This window comes from Typopeltis vanoorti, chromosome 4 (genome assembly GCF_054136105.1).
Source record: "Typopeltis vanoorti isolate ZY-2024b chromosome 4, IOZ_Tvanoo_1.0, whole genome shotgun sequence".
NCBI lineage: Eukaryota > Metazoa > Arthropoda > Arachnida > Uropygi > Thelyphonidae > Typopeltis > Typopeltis vanoorti.
In genome coordinates, this window is record NC_143552.1 from 87,214,543 (window position 1) to 87,236,549 (window position 22,007).

The 22,007-nt window shown below is 35.0% G+C and overlaps 1 protein-coding gene across 2 annotated transcripts in view; it reads right to left on the reverse strand.

The window, feature by feature from the left end:
• The window catches only part of IntS9 (integrator complex subunit 9), a 405,017-nt gene that overhangs the window by 251,639 nt on the left and 131,371 nt on the right, over nucleotides 1-22,007 (reverse strand). For both annotated transcript variants that reach the window (XM_090391326.1, XM_090391327.1), the window contains exon 8: nucleotides 16,804-16,893. In XM_090391326.1, the coding sequence (XP_090247452.1) occupies nucleotides 16,804-16,893 (90 nt within the window). The remainder of the gene's footprint in view (nucleotides 1-16,803; nucleotides 16,894-22,007) is intronic.

Here is a 22,007-nt window from a genome sequence, read left to right on the forward strand (position 1 = left end):
AAATCTGATATTCAGGATCCATGTCTATTCTATTTGGCCTGGATCCTGCTTGTTCTTCGCCAAACTTCCCTTCCAAAATTTTTCTTAGCTGATTCTCAAGTATACTTGCATAAATCGTTGAAAGAACACTGAGTAGGGAAATACCTCTACAATTCTCACACTGTTTCATTTCCCTTCTTATAAATGGGTATTTATCTTATTCATGTCGGGGTTCTCCCCTTTCCTCAACCATCCCTTAGAACTGGTTGAGCCCTCCTAAGGAGGAGATTAAGTATGTATTTTATGACTGTAGATCCATGTCTATTCACATGGTGGTTTGCCTGTTCTGAGGGACAAAAAACCCAAGCCTCTTGGAGAACCCTCTACCTCCATATGAGACCGGCTAGCTCATCTTTAGTCAAAAGAGACCAGATAATGGTTCCTCACATCATATTTGAGCATTTCTGGCCAAATTTCATCTACTCCAGCTGCCTTTCCCCATTTCAGGTTTTTGATGGCTTTTTTCTACTTCAAGTATGGATATGTATTCCTGATTGCATGCCTAGTAAGTGTATTTTACCAAGATTCTCAACTGCAGTAAAGAATCATACTTGTACCATATTAAAAATTAAATTTATTACGAATATATTTTGTCTTATATATCGTAAAACATCATCAGTGCAACCAGTGAATAACAATAAGGAATTTGAATAAAGAAACAGTAGAGCACAAGTTAAGTTGGAATCCCTCTATATACAGTCAAGTGTTTAATGGGTTAAAACTATTTTTTTGGGTTAAAAATAAATTAAAATAGTCTAGTTAAAAATAAAATATAACAGATTACAGATTTATTTAATACAGTTTCTCTCACACTTTTGGAATAGTAAGGTAGTCATAGTGATTGAGGTTAGGTTGATGAAGTAGGGCTTCAGCACAAGAGAGGAGGAGGCAAGTTCTGACATTGCCTAATTGTTTTCTGCTATATTAGAAATCTTTCCAAATGTCTCATGAAAACTATGGAATAAACATCAATGGAAAAAATTGGAATGATTTTTTTTTGGCAGATGACATTGTTCTATTAGCAAAAAATAAAGAAGCAGCTCAGGAAATTGTAAATGACCTTGACAGAAAACAGGAGGGAAAAAAGGTTTAAAAATTAACATAACCATAATGAGAAATTCAGATGAAATTGAATTAAAATTAGCTGATAATAGCACTGAACTTGTGAATGACTATTTACCTCAGACAAGTTAGTTTTAAGAAAAAAAAACATGATAAAGAAAGCAAAGCATTTGGCTGTAAAGCTTATCAGTTTGATTTGCTTGTATGTTTAAAAAGAAAGCTATTTAATATGTGCATTATTGCAGTGTTTACTATGAAGTGAGGCATGGGCAGCAACTAAAAAAACAGGATGATAAATTGTATGTGGCACAAAAGAACCATTGAGAGAAGAGTGTTCCACATAAAGGACAGAATTAGAAATAATAGAATTAATGAGATGACTGGAGTATAGAATAGTGTGAAAGGTTTAACATGAGATGGTGGACACTGGCAAAAGATAGAAAGGACTGGACAATTAGAGGCAAAAGCCTATCCAGCAGCAGTAGATGGAAAGAGGAAGGGTTCAAAATTTGTATGTATGGTGGCAAGAGAGCTTGATACTTAAAACCTAACATATAAGTCTTGTCAGGTTTTACAATGACTTACTTCCATCATGTATACAAACTGCATTTTACTTTGTAGTAAAAAGATTTTTCACTTGGCTGCAAATTATAGTATACTTGGCGAGAAATTATATTCTTGTTTTACCCGAGCATGAGCACACAAAGTTTGTGTGTGAAGTATTCTCATGACTAATCTACTCATATAATAGAGACCATTGATTTTACTTCAGTTGCCTCAGCATCTCATAATGCAAAGCATACTTCTTTTCAGATGTGTATATCACTACCTAGACAGGTTTCAACTTTTTAAGGTCTCATCAGTGTGAGCTAGATCAGGGAGATATTAAAGTTAAATCTTGAAAGTTTATTTTTCACTTGGTTAGAGTATAATAAGAGATAGGAGTGTTGGTAGCTTGCTCCACCTTTGCAACGAGTTGCCCTGGTGTTGTACCACCTTACCCCAGTCCTGAAGATACTTTCAGGCGCAAACTTTGTTTGCTCACACTTGGATAAAGGATTAAACTAAATTTATTATACTCTAACCAAGTGAAAAATAAACTTTCAACATCTTTCTCTAAATCCAGAGTAATTTATTAAAAAAAGGGTGGCACACCATTTGGCAACTCCTATAGGTAGAGATGACCTGCTAATGCTTCTGCCTGGTATATCCACTTGGGCCTGGCTCCCACTGAAGAGACCTCAATACAGGTCGAAACTAGTCTGGGTAGTGGCCCTTCCCTTAATGCATAACATTAGACATATCTGCAAGGAGATGTGTTTTGCATTATAGGAGATACTGAGATAGGAGTGTTGGTAGCTTGCTCCACCTTTGCAACGAGTTGCCTGGTGTTGTACCACCTTACCCCAGTCCTGAAGATACTTTCAGGCGCAAACTTTGTTTGCTCACACTCGGATAAAGGATTAAACTAAATTTATTATACTCTAACCAAGTGAAAAATAAACTTTCAACATCTTTCTCTAAATCCAGAGTAATTTATTAAAAAAAGGGTGGCACACCATTTGGCAACTCCTATAGGTAGAGATGACCTGCTAATGCTTCTGCCTGGTATATCCACTTGGGCCTGGCTCCCACTGAAGAGACCTCAATACAGGTCGAAACTAGTCTGGGTAGTGGCCCTTCCCTTAATGCATAACATTAGACATATCTGCAAGGAGATGTGTTTTGCATTATAGGAGATACTGAGATAGGAGTGTTGGTAGCTTGCTCCACCTTTGCAACGAGTTGCCCTAGTGTTGTACCACCTTACCCCAGTCCTGAAGATACTTTCAGGCGCAAACTTTGTTTGCTCACACTTGGATAAAGGATTAAACTAATTTTATTATAAAGTTAAATCAGCACAGAAATCATATTTTCCATATATAAATAGTAAAATGGTATCACTCTACAATCATCCCTCGACTTACGTCAGGGTTTTGTTCCATCCGGCAGGACGCAAGTCGGTCGGACATACATCAATACATTAAATCAACAGAGTTATAGGGGTAGGGACTTAACTGTAATAAGTATACTGTCATTTTTAAACCTTATAAAACTGTACTGTGTGTTACTGCCACTACAAAATAGAAGAATAATCACCCAAATCTTCCTCCACAATCACATCTTCATTACCTTTCCTATTGGAAGGACCAGGTTACAGCTCTTCTGATGTAACTTTTGTTTTTTGATGAAAATGTCAGATGTGCTTTGCTTATTCCTCTTCTTCTTTTCATCATAAATTTGTTTACAGCAAACAAATGCATCACGTGCTTTCCTTTCTACAAATCAATGGCATTCAACATTGGAGTCATTAACTTCAGCCATTTTGAGAACATCGCTAACTTGAGAGAACATTTCTGCAAGACGCTACACTGTGAATTGTTCAACTACCTCTTCCTGCTTCTCTTTTTCCCCTTCTGCAACATGTTGTTCCTCCAGTTCAACCAATTCTTAGTTAGTCAACTCTTCACAGGCACTTTCTATGAGTTGAACGATGTCATCATAATTCACTTCGAGATTCAGATTGGTTGCTAGGCCCACTATTTCTTCTCAATTTACAAAGGTCTTCATTTTTTTTCAAGCCTTTTCATACATTGAGAGGTCACTTCGTCCCAAGCCACAGCAATATTTTTAATAGCATGATAAATATTGAATGCTTTGCAGAATTGCATGAGAATCTGATCATTTCCTTCAGTGGCAGAAATGGCTTGTGAAAAAGTTCTCCATAAATAATAAGCCTTAAACACTGAAAGAACCTCCTGATCTATCAAATGAATAGATCACTTGGGGTGAAGATCACCGATGTAAGGTGGATGACCTGGAGCATTATCTAGAATTAATAAAATTTTACATTTTCTTTCACACAATAGCTTTCCATTTCACTCACATAACAGTTGATTAAGGCTTTCTCAAATAATTTTTGAGTCATACACTACTTCTTATTCTCCGATAATGAACTGGAAGAGTATGCTTCCTTATGTTTTTTGAAGGCTCATGGATTCTCACCGTGCCATATCACAAATGGTTTCAGTTTATAACCAGCCCCATTAACCGCGAACAGAATGGCAATACGGTTTTTAAGAGCTTTGCAACTAGGCATATATTTTAGCTTTTGGTGGATGAATGTCCGCTCGGACATATCTTTTCTAAAACAAGGAGGTCTCACCCATATTAAATATTTGCTATCGCAAATAATTTTTCCCCATGATAATTTTATCCAATTTCTCTACAAACTCCTTGGCAAGTTCTCATCGGTACTTGCAGATTCACCATACATTTTCAATTACGCAGTGCAAAACGCTGTTTGAATCTCATGAACCAATCGGAAAAAGCATTGGATTCATATTTATAATCAGGCTTTCTCCTTCAACATGTTTAAGAGACTTAGTGCCTTAGCAATATGTGACCTTATCGATAAGTCATATCTGATCACATTGACGAGCTTACCAGCTTCATGTTGCTTTACAACTTGCAACTTCGTTTCAAGATCATTTGCTCACCTCTTTTTCTGTGATTCTTCAGTAAGTTTTTTGATTGGGCACATAAAGGGCTACATTGCATAAAATATTGTGAAATATTTAAAGACAAATACATACTGTTTATATGTATTTCTCAAACACAAAATCAACAGAGGAACTGTTGAAGATGCCAATTGCCGACTGACTTTGCCACTGAATGTACTATTGTCATTGAGCATGATGCAATTTTACTGGAATCACAGACGTATCCTTGAACAGACGTAAGTTGAGGGATGACTGTATTATCAAAATACTCTCAAGAATAATATACTTTGTAACCAAGCAAAAAAAAAAAAAAAAACTTTCTACAACTATCTCTGATCAAGAGCATTTTCACAGTGGTTACATTACATAATTCAGAAAGCCTAATCAGAAGGCTGAATTTTTCTGGATGAATGGAACAGAGCACTTGTAACTGATAAAAAATATAATATAAAAGTGAATGTGAGAATCACAAAGGAATTTTCTAACTGAGCATTCCTAGCTGATTATCTAGTACACTGGACTAAGGAAATTTCAGGATCAGATTTTTACTTTAAGACAAATAGTTGACACATCATGGTAATATAACAGGATATATATATATATATAAGCAGTAAAACCCCATTTTTACGTTCCGTCATTTACGTCATTTTCCGTTGGTCCGGTCTTAAGGCCTATTCTTACGATGTATTGTTTTCCTGCCATTAACAACTTGATGCGGACGTATACTGATTTTCGAATCGATTGCTGCGGAAATCTGCACATTTCTGTTCCCAGATGGAGTTACTTACTTTTGGCTGTAGTTTCGTTTCCACAATCACGGTGACTGCATGCTTGCCGTAGTAATGTAGTGATGAGCGATACCGTGATTTTTCAATCACAGTACCAGTTGATATTGCAGAATTTCTGCTACGTAATTTAGTGTGTGAAAGTTGCTTTCAAGTTGCGGTGGTAGATTATCCATGTTAGTAACATGGAGAAAAAAAGACAGAAAATGTATTTCAGCAGAAGAAAAGATGGCAATTCTGCGACGTGTAGATTGGCATTCCGGAACACGTGTGCATTTAGCAAAAGATCTTGGACTCTCCGTGTCCACTTTGAACACGATAGTAAAAAAAAACAGGTCAAGCACTGAACTCAATCTGGTGCGATGTAAAAAAAAAAAAAAAAAAAAAAAAAAAAAAAAAAAAAACAATCAACAAATAAAGATTATTTTAAATAGATAAATGCAAGTAATTGTAAATTCATTTATTTTCAGTTATTAAATGTTATAATCTGGTATGCAGACTCACATACTAGCAGTAAGTCATCTTTTAGCCTTATTTAAACGTTTTTTTACATTTCCTGCTATTTACATTTTCCTGCTATTTACACTTTTTTCCATCAGTCCCCTGAAGAATGTAAAAAAGGGGTTTTATTGTATATATATATATAGAGAGAGAGAGACCTGAAAATAATTTTTTTTCAGGGCATATAATAATGCATCAAGAGAAAAGATCTTAAAAGGGCTACAGTTATATGATGCAAATAGGACATTATAAATAATAATATATAACCTATACACTTAAGATGTAATCAGCAGTTAAATTAAAATAAGATAATTTGATATAACATCAAGACTAATCATCTATGTGGATCACATTATGAAGGGAAAATAATATTAAACTCAATATAAAAATCAGGTTCATTGTCACTTTCCTTCATAATGTTATTTTCTATCATCTGCATAAAAACTATGTTATGAAAATAATGTAATACTCCTAAATTAATCCAGTACAAATTTTGGACTAAAACACATGGTATTAAAAATAGACAGAACATGGAAATTATCAACTACATTCTAAAAGAAAAACAGAGAACAAGTCAAATATTTCCTTTATTTAGACACAATTTTAATGAAGACAGCAAATTAAATATGAAAACATATAATGGAATAAGTAAAGTGATATGATGGAAACTGAGTAAGCAAAGCTAGCTTACTCCACAGACTCCAACATTGTCAGATCTTATATTTCTATCTTCTAAGACACTTTTTACTGTATCAAATTGGGGGGGGGGGGATAAAACACAAAACCAGCTGTGCGTAAGATAATGTTTGGTTTTTACTAATGGATCTGAAAGTCTAAGACACTTTTTACTGTATCAAATTGGGGGGGGGGGGGGGGATAAAACACAAAACCAGCTGTGCGTAAGATAATGTTTGGTTTTTACTAATGGATCTGAAAGTTGGTTTACAATAAAACAATTGATCAAAGGTTCTAGAGAAAATAAAAAAGAGCAGTACTGAACTTCGCCACACCCCCTTCAGTACATGTGCTCATTACATTTAGCTGTAGACTCTATATGTGCTCTTTTAGAACCACGTGATTTGTGACAGGTGGTTCTAGAAGTCACACAGCAGGTGGTTCTAGAACCTATTTATCAGAACACTACCCCAGGAGCTTCATTTTGAGGGTCACAGAATTCACAGGTACCCTTCACATTTTCTTGATGTCACATCACTTGATGCCTTCGTTTGGGCTATATTGAAGGAATGAGTATTCCACCATGACCAACCTTAAAAACCTTGATGAATTAAGAAATAAAATTATATGATATGTCCAGCAGATGTTCTAACCCTTCTTAACCCTTGCATGCACTACAAAACCTGTCTTCAAAGACAAGGTGCCCATTTCAGCACGTAATCTACAGTCGTTAATGCTTTATTCAACCAAAATTCCACTGATAGTTGTGTATGCACATATCATTGTGTGTAAACATATATTTCTTTGTTAATAAACCCATTGACTCCATAACATATATTGTAGTTATTCAGTATTGATTTTTTTTTTGTTGCCATACTGTATTATAATATTCATCATCATCAAATTCCTGACATGTACCCTCAAGGGGTGTACAGGATATGACAGTACTACATGAAAAATTTACATCGTTACTAACTTCCTATCTACAATTTTCCTCCAAATCAATCTGTTACCTGTCAAGACTCCAATATTGTCAGATCATATATTTCTCTCTTCTAAGACACTTTTTACCGTATCAAGCCACCTATATCTTGGTTTTTCTATGGGTCTTTTTCCTGCCAACCTGATAGAGAACACTTGTGTTGCTAATCATTCCTCTCCCATTCTGTTTAAGTGACCATACCACCTGAGATTAGCTTTGCTAACACATTCCTGGATGCTAACAATTCAAGTTCTTTCCTAATTTCCTCATTTTTAATATGATATTGCCATAGATGCCATCTGTTCATGCCCCTAATGTTTACCCAGGACTCTCATATCTGCAGTCTCCAGTCTTTGGTCAAGTGTTTCACTTCTAAACCAGCTCTCAAGATCCATAAGTTAAAATTGGTTTGAACACTGTCTTGTATATAGCTAATTTAGTGTTTTGACTAATTTCTCTTTTATTCCATATAAATTTATTCAGTTGACTTCCTACCATACCAGCTTTGCTGATTCTGTTGTCTATTTCCATATTTAATTTACCATTTTCACTAAAAATCGGGCCTAAATAGCTGAAATGTTTTACTTGTTCTATAGGTTCTCCATTCACAATGTAGTTGATATTTTCAATGTTTCTGCCTATTTTCATTGTCTTTGTCTTGATATTGCTGACCTTCATACCATATCTATTACAACTATTCAATTTACTCAGAAAGTCTTGCAGGCTTGTAGCATATTTATTTATAAGTATACTATCATTGGCATAAAGTAAAGGACTAAAGATTAACATCTCCAATTTTGATATCAGGTTTAATACCACTTTCCTTCATAATGTGATCCATATAGATAATAACAGGGGGGGATAATGTACATCCTTGTTTGACACCAGATTTAACATCAAATCATCTTCCTGTACTTCTTTCAATTCTAACTGCTGACTTACAACTGAAATAAAGACTAAGTATTGCTTGATATAATGCCCTACTGACAATACAACTGCAGTGTTTTGAATAGTTTCACTCTTCAGAAGGAAATAAGAACACCGGCCGACAGGCATTTAGATTCGGAGGAAATTGAGTTTTTTTATGTGACAGTCGGAAGAAAATTAATAGTATATTCAGAAAAAGGAATCGTGGAACTATGAAGTTTCAAAGTGGAATAAGTATTGATAATTAAAATAAAATATTGCTATAGATGTTTTAAAAGGAATATTCGAGAAAACGCTAGTTGGAAGAATAGTAGTAGATTCCAAAAAGGGAATCGTAGAACTGTGAATTTTTTAAAGTGGAAAAGTTAAGACTATCAATAAGCATTAGTGAATAAAAGAAGAAATCGCTATTTATCATTCTAAAGGAATGTTCGAGGAAACGCTGATTAGGAAGTCTCATCTGTCTTAAGGATGCCGGATCTAATTATCATTTCTACTAAAAAGAGACAGAATTGAGTTAGGAAGAATTAATGTGTGCTACATAAGTGAGGAGAAAGGATCCTGTGAAAATGAAGAATAAAGTCATATATCTTCAAAAAAGGGCCTTGACACAGAGAGAAACTGACTATGAACATTTGGTAGTTGTGAAAAACAAAGTGTTTAGTCTAGTCTTAAGTGTAAGTTTATTTTTAAAAAGGCCTTGGATCCAATTAAATTTGGTTAGTAATGTAATATTGTTTGAAGTGTATATATATTGTTTTTGTTATATTAAATGTATTTATTTTGTATTTTGGTCTTGAGTCAGTGATTTTTGGATTCTGAAAGAAATAGTAAAAAAGAGGTCATTGCAACAATCAGGGTGAACCCTTGTGTATATAATAAATAAAAGCACTCAGAATTTAAAAAAATAATTGTTAGAAAAAGAGATTAAATAAAATAAATAAAAATCCTAGATATAAAAACAATGGTGCAGCCGGTAGGATTAATAAAAGGATTAAAATAATATTAATTAAAAATCTCCTACATTACCAAGAAGAAATTGATATTTATGTTCTAAAGGAATGTTCGAGAAAACTCTGATTAGGAAGTTTCACCTGTATTAAGGACGCTGGATCTAACTATTAATTCTACTAAAAATAGACAGAATTGAGTCAGGAAGATTAATGTGTGCTACATGAGTGATGAGAAAGAATCCTGTGAAAATGAAGAATAAAGTGATATATCTACGGAAAAGGGCCTTAACAGAGAAAGAAACTGGCTATGAACATTTTGACATTGTGCAAACAAAGTGTTTAGTCTGAAACTTAAGTGTAAGTTTATTTTTAAAAAGGCCTTGGATCTAATTAAATTTGTAGTTAGTTACGTAATATTGTTTAAAGTGTATATATATATATATATATATATATATTGTTTTGTTTTATAAATGTGTTTATTTTGTATTTTGGTCTTGAGTCAGTGATTTTTTTGGATTCTGAAAGAAATAGTAAAAAAGAAGTCATTGCACCAATCGGAGTGAACCCTTGTGCATATAATATATAGGTACACTCAGAAATAAATAAAAATAATTGTTGAACAGAGATCATCTCTATATACAGGATTAAATAAATAAATATCCTATATTTAAACAATGGCACAGCCAGTAGGATTAATATTATGATAATATCCTCTATATAAAAATCTCTAATTATAACACTGGCATAAATCTTACCAGGAACACTCAGTAGAGAAATACCTCTGTAAATCTCCCATTTTATATATGGGTACTATGAGAGCTCTACTCCAATTATCTGGAATTCGTCCCTCTGTCCAGGCCTTCTGAAGCAAAGGTTGGTCGATTGGTAGAGCCTCTGCTACTAATGACTCATGCAAAAAGTTAAGCAAGTTTGTGCGTGGTTAGTAGTTGGAAAGGGTTCAATCGTTCGATGCTGTTGGCACACTCTCCCTTGATGAGTCTTTGTACTCATCAAGAGAGATGTCAGATTATCTGAAGGTGTCAGATAATAATAATTCTGAACTATGCAGTGCAGCCACTGTAAGACTTTTATACTTCCATACCTGAGCATTTCTGGTCGATTATCATCTACTCCAGCTGCCTTTCCACATTTCAGGTTTTGATGGCTTCTTCTACTTCAAGTATGGATATATATTCCTAATTGCATGCCTGGTCAGAGTTTTTTTTACCACTATGCTCTCACCAATTATTTCATTTAGCAATGTTTTGAAGTAATTACTCTATACTTCAAGGATATCTTTTTCTCCAGTTTTCATGTCATCTTTATCATCTCTAACTTCTTTTACAGCACTCTTTCCTCAATTTCTAAGTTTCTGCAACAACCTCCAGAATATCTTGCCACTTTCTTGATATTTATTTTCTATGTTCTTACTAAAGTCTTCCCATGACTTTTGTTTATGATGTTTTACATAGTGTATAGCTTTCTTACATTTGTCTCTGTATTTTCTAAGAGCACAAGATGACTTATTTGCCAGGAACTTTTGATACGCTTTCTTCTTTTCCTTCACTGCCTCTTTAACTTCCTGTGTCCACCAGGGAGTTCTAATTTTTCTATCCTTGCAGACAACTTCACCACATGCCTCTCTAGCTGAATCAATCAGGGGTTTCTTCAAGGCTTGCCACTGAATCTCCAAGGTTTGATTCCTGTTCTCAAACTCTTTCATTTTTCCTTCAATAATCTTTGTGTATTTTAGTCTACAGTTCACATCTGAGAGCTGCTCAACTTTTATTCACTTTAAAACTTTCTAGCATGTTCTTCTTTGAAATGAAATTGAATGGACTTCAATTTTATCCTGCTCAAGACTAAATGGTGATCACTTCTAATTTCAAATCCTCTGTACACTCTAGTGTCCTGCACCAGAGAGAAAACAACACTATCAATAATAACATAGTCAATGAGACTTTTCGTATTCCTTGCCACTTCTCTCCATGTGAATTTGTGTACATTTTTATGTTGGAGCATGGTGTTAGTAATAACCAGTCCATATCCTGAGCAGAAATCCAACAGATATTTGCTATTATTATTAGCTTTGCTCTTTTCTCCAAATTTTCCCAAAATATTTCTGTATGTCTGACAATCATTTCCTACTCTGCTATTTAGATCCCCAACAAGGACAAATTTTTCATTTTTCAGTGTGTCAGTTGCTTTCTCTAAAGATTCAAAAAAATTCCTCCACTTCTACCTTAGTAGAACCTTCTGAGGGACCATAGGCACAAATAAGTCTCACTGTCCAGTTCCCCATTCTGATATTTGTCCACACTCTACTTGAGACTGCCTGCCATTCAAGAAGATTAGCCTCATATTTAGTGTTGAATACTAAAGCTACTCTTTCTTTTCCTTGATGGTCATTGCCTGAATATAACATTTTGTATTTATTACTCAGAAAGATCTCACCGGTTTTTTCTTTTTTGTTTCAGTTACCCTGTTACGTCGATCTGGTACTTATCCAATTCCTCAGCTAGTTCCATTTCTTTGCCATTCAGGATTCTTATGATGATATTACCGATCTTGAACTCAGGTGATGTTGAGTTGGGGCATGTTTTAGGATTTGTTCTGGTAGCTGAATTTTCGCTGTTCGCCCTGGTTCCCTGGCGAAAACAACGGGAGCATTGTTTAACTGGACAACGCCCCAGCCGTCATGAAATTCTGCCATGTTGTACCATCATTTTTGTGTTGTGGTTTTTTAAGCCAATAAGAATACAATTTGGTCAGTCATGGCCCAAATTGCCAGCCCATCCTCTTTCGTTCAGTATTCAGGTAGATACCTAACAGGCTGCACCATGAGAAGGTGAGGATTGGACATTAGGTCAGAAGCCCTGGTCAGTTCTCAGCATTCCTTTAAAGGCTATGTGGAGGTCTCCGCTCAGTTATACAGCTTTGACCCTTAAGCACCCCGTATTATAATGTTACCATGCTAAACTCACTGGACCAAAGGAACAGTGAGTTTAGCATGGTGTTACTTATCATTCCTTATCCTCGTATTTTGTTGTACTTTATATTATCCTCATACTGTAATCTTATTTTTCTTATATACGCAAATAAACGTTTATCCTTTACCAAATCTCCTTCCCTTTTATTCTAAGCAGTCTTATTGGCCTCCCTATAGTTTAATCACACAACATTCTGATAGAGTTTACCTGATAAGCATTAACAAAAATTTATATTTTTACTGCGCCAGCTAATACCTTGGATAGATGGGACTCTTACCCAGGATGGCTCTCTCAGAATGATACATGATGATTAAACCGAAATAAACTTTATACCTCCGTTCACTTATCTCTTTCTTACAGTCGTGGCTCGCTTTAGTCATTCATACACTTGGGTTTATCCTGCTAAGTTCGTTATTATTTTATGAGCAGCTGTTTGAATTCATACGACAAAACAGGTCAGGCAGGTACTTGAAAGAAATAATTTAATAAGCTCAAGGAATTATACAAGCATACAACATAAACATTATCAGAAGTATTCTCAAGTAAAGACATAGGCTCAAACTAATTACAGTAAACACGCAAACAAACTTGCATAGACCACTAATATGAGCATTTTCAACATTAATTCTTAGGCACTTGTCATTCCTTCTTCACACACGTGGTCATTAGTTAACTTACTTTATACACTACTATTAGCTCATACAGAGATACACTCAGCCTTGTAGGGCAAACAAATCTTAAATAAGTGGGCCTGAGCCAAGTCATAGACAATTCTTATAGTTCCATAAAATTAGTCCATCTTATATATTCTCTTGGGGGATCACACTCTTCTATGACTGGAAATCACAATACAAAAGTCTACCTTACCATCTCTGATTTGATGCTTTGTCTCTTTTCCTGCCTTGTCTGGTCATCAAGGCCTTCTAGTTTAGCTTCCTATTTGGTTGTCTTCGATCGGACTACACGAATGGAATCTCAGTGGGAAAGATGGGAGGTGGCACGGGAACATCGCCTGAAACGGACGGCATCTGTTTGGTTCCTCCGTCGCACGACAAAACACAGCTATCCCCAAGGATAAAGCTTGGCCCATTCCAAACGCTGCAACAGATGAACCAATGCCTTCCACGGCCAGCCAGGGACTTCTCCGATGACGAACTCGACCTATGTCTGAGAGAGGTCAGGAGCCAGGAACCCAAAAAAAGCCTCGAATGGGGTTTGCATGGCCTTTTTGTTATCTTTTCTCCTCTCGGTATTTCTCAGCCATCGCAATGCCTACCAATGCGGTCACGTGTATTTACGTCATTCTATTCAGCTCTCTTTATTTGTTTTTCTCTTCCTGGAAAGCGCTTTAGTTTCTCTTTCCAGTAACTTCCTTCCCTCCTTTTGCACTCATAACACAGGACGGTTAAAGGTGACCCTTGAACTCAGGCTCACAGGCTTATCTACTTTAGTTAGTACAAGAAAATAAGGTTCTTAAGTAGAATTAACAGCTTACATTGATTTCTACATCTGGCCCACACATATTACATATCATATTTTACAAGCATTTTATACAGTTCTATACAACTCCGTGTTCTTAAATTGATTTGCATTCACAAAGTTATCTTTTTATTCTATTGCCAACATTCCACGTTCTCTGCCTAAGTTGAATTAAAGTTATGACCTGAATATTTTATGTTAAAACATTTCTTAGCTTATTCAGGACAATGGTTTGCTATAGAGGAACCGAGTTTGCTATAGAGAAAACTCGGCTGCTATAGAGACAGAAACAGTTAAATTCCTTGAGAATTTAATAGAAATGAGGCACAACAACATACAGTAATGAACTAAATGAAGGTTTAATGACTCCAACATTTTGCCTATGACACAAAAACACCATCTGAGGTAAAACATAAAACCATGTGCAGAGAAGGAGAAACATGGAAATAATCAGATTAGCACAAAAGAAGCTCACAATGATATCAAAATTCCAAACTTCCTGAAGATAACAGGAATAATCAATAATATTTTTAAACCCAACACTGAGTTCAAAAGTATACAAAAATAAGAATTTATAAAGTTTTGGCAGGATCTTCTATGGAAGTGAATTATGATGGACCAGCAGAAAAACTGCAGAATTAAAAATATGATAATAAATAAAAAATAAAATAAAATAAAATAAAAAAGAACAAAAAAAAGAAACCAGATAAATGAAATTAAAACAAACAACTCTCTGGGGGAAAAAAAAAAAAAAGAAGCACAGATATACATAAAGAACTAAAAATAGACTTGGTACTACACAAAATATACAAATACTGTGGATGGAAGATAATGAAAGAATGGACAGTTCAAGACTAAAAAAGATACTTCTATACCACCCATTTGGATGATACAGAATTCAAGGACAGAAAAGATGGAATGAGAAGAGAACAGATCACCAAACCTAAATCCATGAAAGTATTTAGGCTCAGTGATCATGAAAGACTATTTTCAAAAAATAGTCTTTCATGTTTGTACTTCATGCAATGAGCCAATGAGACTTTTTGAGTGAGGGGATAATATCTGTGCATGATATATTTGTCCACAGTTGTTGTGGCAGATGCATTTTTTTTATTTTCTCCAGATGGAAGATGGCAGCGCTTTCCATAATAGGCCAACTTGCAAGTGCAAGGAACTATTGCCTGCACCTTAGAAATGAGAGGAGAATGAAAGAGCAACAAATTTGATAAAAGCTACACGTGTGAAACATGCTAATACAGTCACTATAGAAAAACTGTAAGCCCACAGAAATAGTCTTATAGTAGATAGTTTGCTAGGGTTAATTTCTATTAGCACAGCATTGTATCTATGGGACTCTGATCAGGATTTTTCAGTCGTTTGTAATGTGATTTGTTACATTGATGTTTGTTATAGTGAAAATCAAATATATAGGGAAAACATAATTCCAAGAACTATGTTTTCCCTATATATTTGTTAAATGTTTATGCTTGAGTTAAATATTTGAGCAAGTCACATTGTGCTTGAACAGAAGTGTCAATTCTCCCACTCTTACCTCCCATTTTTTTTTTCTTTTTAAGTTTATAAAGATTTCATATGGCTCAATTCTTTTGCACTGAGCTAGTGCATGTTTATATGAGAGAGAGAGAGAGAGAGAGAGAGAGAGAGAGAGAGAGAGAGAGAGAGAGAGAGAGAGAGACATTCTCAAGAATCTAATTTATTCTACACACCTCCATGATGTGTATCCTATATGTTATTTTATTCTTCGAATTACTGGGATTCTTTGATTTTTTTTTCATTATAGTTTTCTTCCTGTTCATGGATATTTTTTTATAAAAATACCCATGCAATTATTATTGTTATTATTATTATTCAGAACCTCCATGGAGTCCCAAGACTCATCATGAGAGGCCCATCTTAGATAACACAAAGTCTATCATAGCACTCTTTAATTCAATCACCGTTCATACTCTCACAATCCTATCAGGCAATGCATTCCATGGCCCAACTACCCTCAATACAAAAAAACACTCCTCACCATCTTGCTTACCCATTTCATTTGTTCTATCATTTGAAAGAACTCCCCAGTGTCAACCTTGTAGCTCTCTCTCAACATTTTAAATGTCTCAATCATAGCACCTCTCCTTCTACCTACCAATGCAGTTCATATACTCTCAAGTTTATCCTCATAGCTAACATTGTTCAGTCCTGATATAATTTTTGTTAACTGCTTCTGCACTAAGGTAAATTTATCTGCTTCAAATCTAGGTAATGAAATCTGAGCAAATAAAGCCCTGATCACACCACATCCTGATGTGGTCTGATCAGGGCTTTATACAATGGAATTGCTACTCCTCTATCACTGCTGGTCACATCCTTCTCATTATTGCAGCAATCCTCTGGGTTACCTTCACCACCTTTGTAAAGTCCCCTAAACTTTAAGTTTCTATCAATCACCATCCCCAAGGTCCCTTGCTTCCTCTAATACCATTTCCTCCAACAGAATATGTAGCCTCCATCAATGGATCCCAAAATTCAAGACATTTACGCACAAACCAATAATAACATCCTCAGTTATGATGTCAAATATAGCTTCTTTTTTTTTTGAAAGATGAGGATGAATATTTATTATTTCAGTGCATATTTATAATCATTAGATCCTCTTACCGTCAATATATATTTACCTATTTTCAAATCCATAGTGCATTATAGGGCACTATATATATATATGTTCATTAACATTTCGCAGCTGAATTTATTATATAAAAAATAATCATTACAGAAAAAAAAAAAACCTGACTTGTGCAGTGGGAAATCCATATGTGCATCCAAAAAGCAAAAATACCTTTTAAAGTACATAATTATTCTTACCTTTTCATATGCACTATTAATAATCCAGTTGCAACTTCCCAAACAGTAACCTGAACTAATTGCACAAACTTTCAAAACACCAAATACATCCTGAAAAAAAAAAAAAAAGACATCACAGAAAACAATTATACAAATAGCACATTTAATTAAAGCAGATAATTTCTTACATGTAAATATCTAATCATGTATTAGATATTTTTCATATTTATTGGCTAGCATTATCCAACAGATGATGAAAACAGATGATTTTCAATTAGATTATTCAGCAACCAATAACTAGCAAGTTGTGTAATAGCTGAGATTGTGAACTGAGCAAGTGTAATAGTAATACTAACTTAGGATTAACCTATTCAAAAATAAAATAATTTAAGAAAGAATATAAAGAGAAAACCTTATTTTAAAAATTAAACATGCATTATACAGGCAGCAGACAGTAAAATGGAAACTTTTGGACATTGAGATATAATAAATGCACACAAAGTTGCACCTCTATAAACTAGTGTACACAAGTATACATAAAAATAAGTAACTTATTTTCTATAAATATGTAATTTTTTTTTATTTTTTATCTACACTATGTACAATGACTACTGAAAACAGTTCACATTTACAATTTCCCAAAAAAAATCAATAAGAAACACTTACATGAAAATGATATTCAACTAAGGGCAAACTTGGACATAAAATGAGCTCAAGACATTCTTCTTGAATGTCTTCAGTTTAATGTTGCATATAACATTGAGGTTGCTGAGTTGATAGATTTCAATAAATGGGCACTCATTAATTAAACCACTTCTGCATCTGTTACTCACATACCATCTGCATTCAGTTGAGTTATTTTTTCATACTCATTGTTTCTTTTACTTGCAGCATAACAATGGAATTTTCTGGGGTTTTCTTTAACTTGCAGGGCCAGTTTTTTTTTTTTTTTTTTCATAGTCACTTAGCATTTTGTACAATATTTGCAACTCTTTTGGCCTACTCCTTGTAATTTTCATAACTGACATCATCCTCATGCACATGGTATTCCTTCCACATCATCTTTTTCTTAAGAATTTCTTGCTTAATAAAATTGACCATTTCACTCCTACTCTATTTATTCTTCATTCTCTAGGAACACATTCTGATATTGCATCATTTAAGTCTTTTTTTCTTTTTTTTTCTTTTTTTAAATGCTATACAGACCAAAGACCACACAGATTAGCTTGCCCCCTTACTTTGAAATTGCAAACTGCTCTACCCAGCTTTCTTCAGAATATGATCCCACGGATACACTGATCAAATGGCTCCTTAAAAAGGTCACCTCTTGGCCTGTGGAAGTTGCCAATAAACTAAAACCATTTATCTTTAGATCCCTCCCCCACATCAGATATATGGGTTACCAAAACTCAATAAAAACAATGTGCCATTACAACACATTATGGATGACATTGATTCTCCCACATATAAATTAGCTAAACATTTAGCCAAAGTGCTCTCACAATACACTGGCAATACTCCTTCATACATAAAAAACTCAGCCCACTTTAAAGCTACTATGGAAAACCTCACACTCTAACACAATGACATAATGGTCAGTTTTGATGTCTCCTGTCTATTCACAAATGTCCTACTCAAAGATACCCAAGACCTTAGTGGAAGAAACGAGATTGTAATAAATTAAGTCCTATGAGGGGAAACATCTATGGGTGCTGCTGGCTAGCCTTAGAAGTTGGGTGAGATGCTTAAGAATTAGTATCCCAAATTTTGGGAAGTTTAACATATCCATATTTATTAAGATTAGGCTGGTTTTTTAAGTCTGCTACAATTTTAAAAAGAATCTTTCAAGTTTGTATTTGTTATGATGAAGCACGGTGTTTTCTTCCATATTTCCATATAACAAGAACAATTTTAACAATGTACTGAAGATGTCTGTGTGACTGAGAAATATTGAAACAATTAAATCTGTTGTTTAATTATTTCTCTATGATGTTATTATTCATTAAGTATAACATCATCATCATCATCATCATCAAATTCCTGTCATGTACCCTCAAGGGGTGTACAGGATATGACAGTACTACATGAAAAAATTACATCATTACTAACTTCCTATCGACAATTTTCCTCCAAATCAGTCTGTTACTTGTCAAGACTCCAACATTATCAGATCTTATATTTCTATCGTCTAAGGCACTTTGTACCGTATCAATCCACCTATATCTTGGTCTTCCTCTGGGTCGTTTTCCTGCCAACCTGGCAGAGAACACTTGTTTTGCTAATCTTTCCTCTCCCATTCTATTTAAGTGACCATACCATCTGAGATTAGCTCTGCTAACGCATTCCTGGATGCTGACAATGTCAAGTTCTTTCCTAATATCCTCATTTTTAATATGATATTGCCATTGATGCCATCTGTTCACGCCTCTAATCTTTCTCAGGACTCTCATATCTGCGGTCTCTAGTCTTTGGTCAAGTGTTTTACTTCTGACCCAGCTCTCAGATCCATAAGTTAAAATTGGTTTGAACACAGTCTTGTATACAGCTAATTTAGTGTTCCGACTAATTTCTTTCTTATTCCATATGAATTTATTCAATTGACTTCCCACGATACCAGCTTTGCTGATTCTGTTGTCTATTTCTATATTTAGTTTACCATCTTCAGTAAAAATTGTGCCTAAGTAGCTGAAATGTTTTACTTGTTCCACAGGTTCTCCATTCACAACACAGTTGATATTTTCAATGATTCTGCCTATTTTCATTGTCTTTGTCTTTTTATTGCTGACCTTCATACCATATCTATTACAACAGCTATTCAATTTAGTCAGAGAATCTTGCAGACTTGTAGTGGATTTATTTACAAGTATAACATCATCCGCATAAAGCAAAGAGCTGACATTAACATCTCCAATTTTGATATCAGGTTTAATACCACATTCCTTCATAATGTGATCCATATAGATAATGAATAACAGAGGGGATAATGTACATCCTTGTCTCACACCAGATTTAACATTAAACCATCTTCCTGTACTTCCTTCAATTCTAACTGCTGACTCACAACTCAAATAAAGACTAAGTATTGCTTGATATAATGCCCCATTGACACCATATAACTGCAGCGTATTGAATAGCTTCTCTCTTGGCACCTTGTCATATGCCTTTTCCAAATCGACAAAACTTAAATACAGATCTTTGTTATATTCCCATGCTTTCTCGACTATTTGTCGTAAAGTGAAGATCTGATCCTGACAGCCTCTATTTGGCCTGAATCCAGCTTGTTCTTCACCAAGCTTTTCTTCCACAATTCTTCTCAACCGTTTCTCAAGTATACTTGCATAGATCTTGCCAGGAACACTCAGTAGGGAAATACCTCTGTAATTCTCACATTCAGTTTTATTTCCCTTTTTATATATGGGTACTATGAGAGCTCTACTCCAATCATCGGGAATTCGTCCCTCTGTCCAGGCTTTCTGAACTATGCAGTGCAGCGACTGTAAGACTCTTATACCACCATACTTCAGCATTTCTGGTCGAATATCATCTACTCCTGCTGCCTTTCCACATTTCAAGCCTTTGATGGCTTTTTCTACTTCAGGAATGGATATGTATTCCTGACTGCATGCCTGGTCAGTGTTTTTTATCACTGTGCTGTCATCACTGCTTGTTTCATTTAGCAGTTTTTCAAAGTAATTACTCCATACTTCAAGGATATCTTTTTCTCCTGTTTTCATTTCACCTTTATCATCTCTAATTCCTTTTACAGCACTCTTTCCTCCATTCCTAAGCGTCTTCAACAACCTCCAGAATATTTTGCCACCTTCTTGATATTTATTTTCTATATTCTTGCCAAAGTCCTCCCATGACTTTTGTTTAGCTAGTTTTACACACTGTTTAGCTTTCTTACATTTGTCTCTGTATTCTGTAAGAGTAAAAGCTGACTTATTTGCCAGGAACTTTTGATATGCTTTCTTCTTTTCCTTCACTGCCTCTTTAACTTCCTATGTCCACCAGGGAGTTCTGATTTTTTTATCTTTGCACACAACCTCACCACATGCCTCTCTGGCAGAATCAATCAATGTTTCCTTCAGAGTTTGCCACTGAATCTCCAAGGTTTGATTCCTGTTCTCAAACTCTTTCATTTTCTTTTCAATAATATTTCTGTATTTTAGTCTACAGTTTACATCTGAGAGCTGCTCAACTTTTATTCGCTTTAAAACTTTCTTACATGTTATTCTTTTCAATATGAAATTCAATTTTATCCTGCTCAAGACTAAATAGCGATCACTTCCAATTTCAAATCCTCTGTACACTCTGGTGTCCTGCACCAGGGAGAAAACATCACTATCAACAATAACATAGTCAATGAGACTTTTCTTATTCCTAGCCTCTTCTCTCCATGTGAATTTGTGCACATTTTTATGTTGGAACATGGTGTTAGTAATAACCAGTCCATGTCCTGAGCAGAAATCCAACAGATATTTGCCATTATTATTAGCTTTGCTCTTTTCTCCAAATTTTCCCAAAATATTTTTGTATGTCTCACAATCATTTCCTACTCTACTATTTAGATCCCCAACAAGGACCAACTTTTCCTTTTTCATTGTGTCAGTTGCTTTTTCTAAAGCCTCAAAAAATTCCTCCACTTCTACCTTAGTAGAACCTTCTGTGGGACCATAGGCACAAATAAGTCTCATTGTCCAGTTCCCCATTCTCATATTTGCCCACATTACTCTACTTGAGACTGACTGCCATTCAAGAAGATTAGCCTCGTATTTTGTGTTGAATACTATGGCTACTCCTTCTTTTCCTTGATTGTTATTGCCTGAATATAACATTTTGTATTTATTGCTCAGAAAGATCTCACCAGTTTTGGTCTTTTTTGTTTCAGTCACCCCTATTATGTCGATCTGGTACTTATCTAATTCCTCAGCTAGCTCCATTTCTTTGCCATTCAGGCTTCTTACGTTGATAGTACCGATCTTTAACTCTGGTGATGTTGAGTTGGGGGTTTGTTTTCAGATTTGTTCCAGTAGCTGACTTTTCGCTGTTCGCCCTGGTTCCCTGGCGAAAACAACGGGGGCCTTGTTTAACCGGGCGACGCCCCAGCCGGCATGAAATTTTGTCATGTTGTACCATCATTTTTCATTTTGGTTTAACCAATAAGAATACAATTTGGTCGGCTAAATCCCAAATTGCCAGCCCATCCTCGTTCGTTCATTATC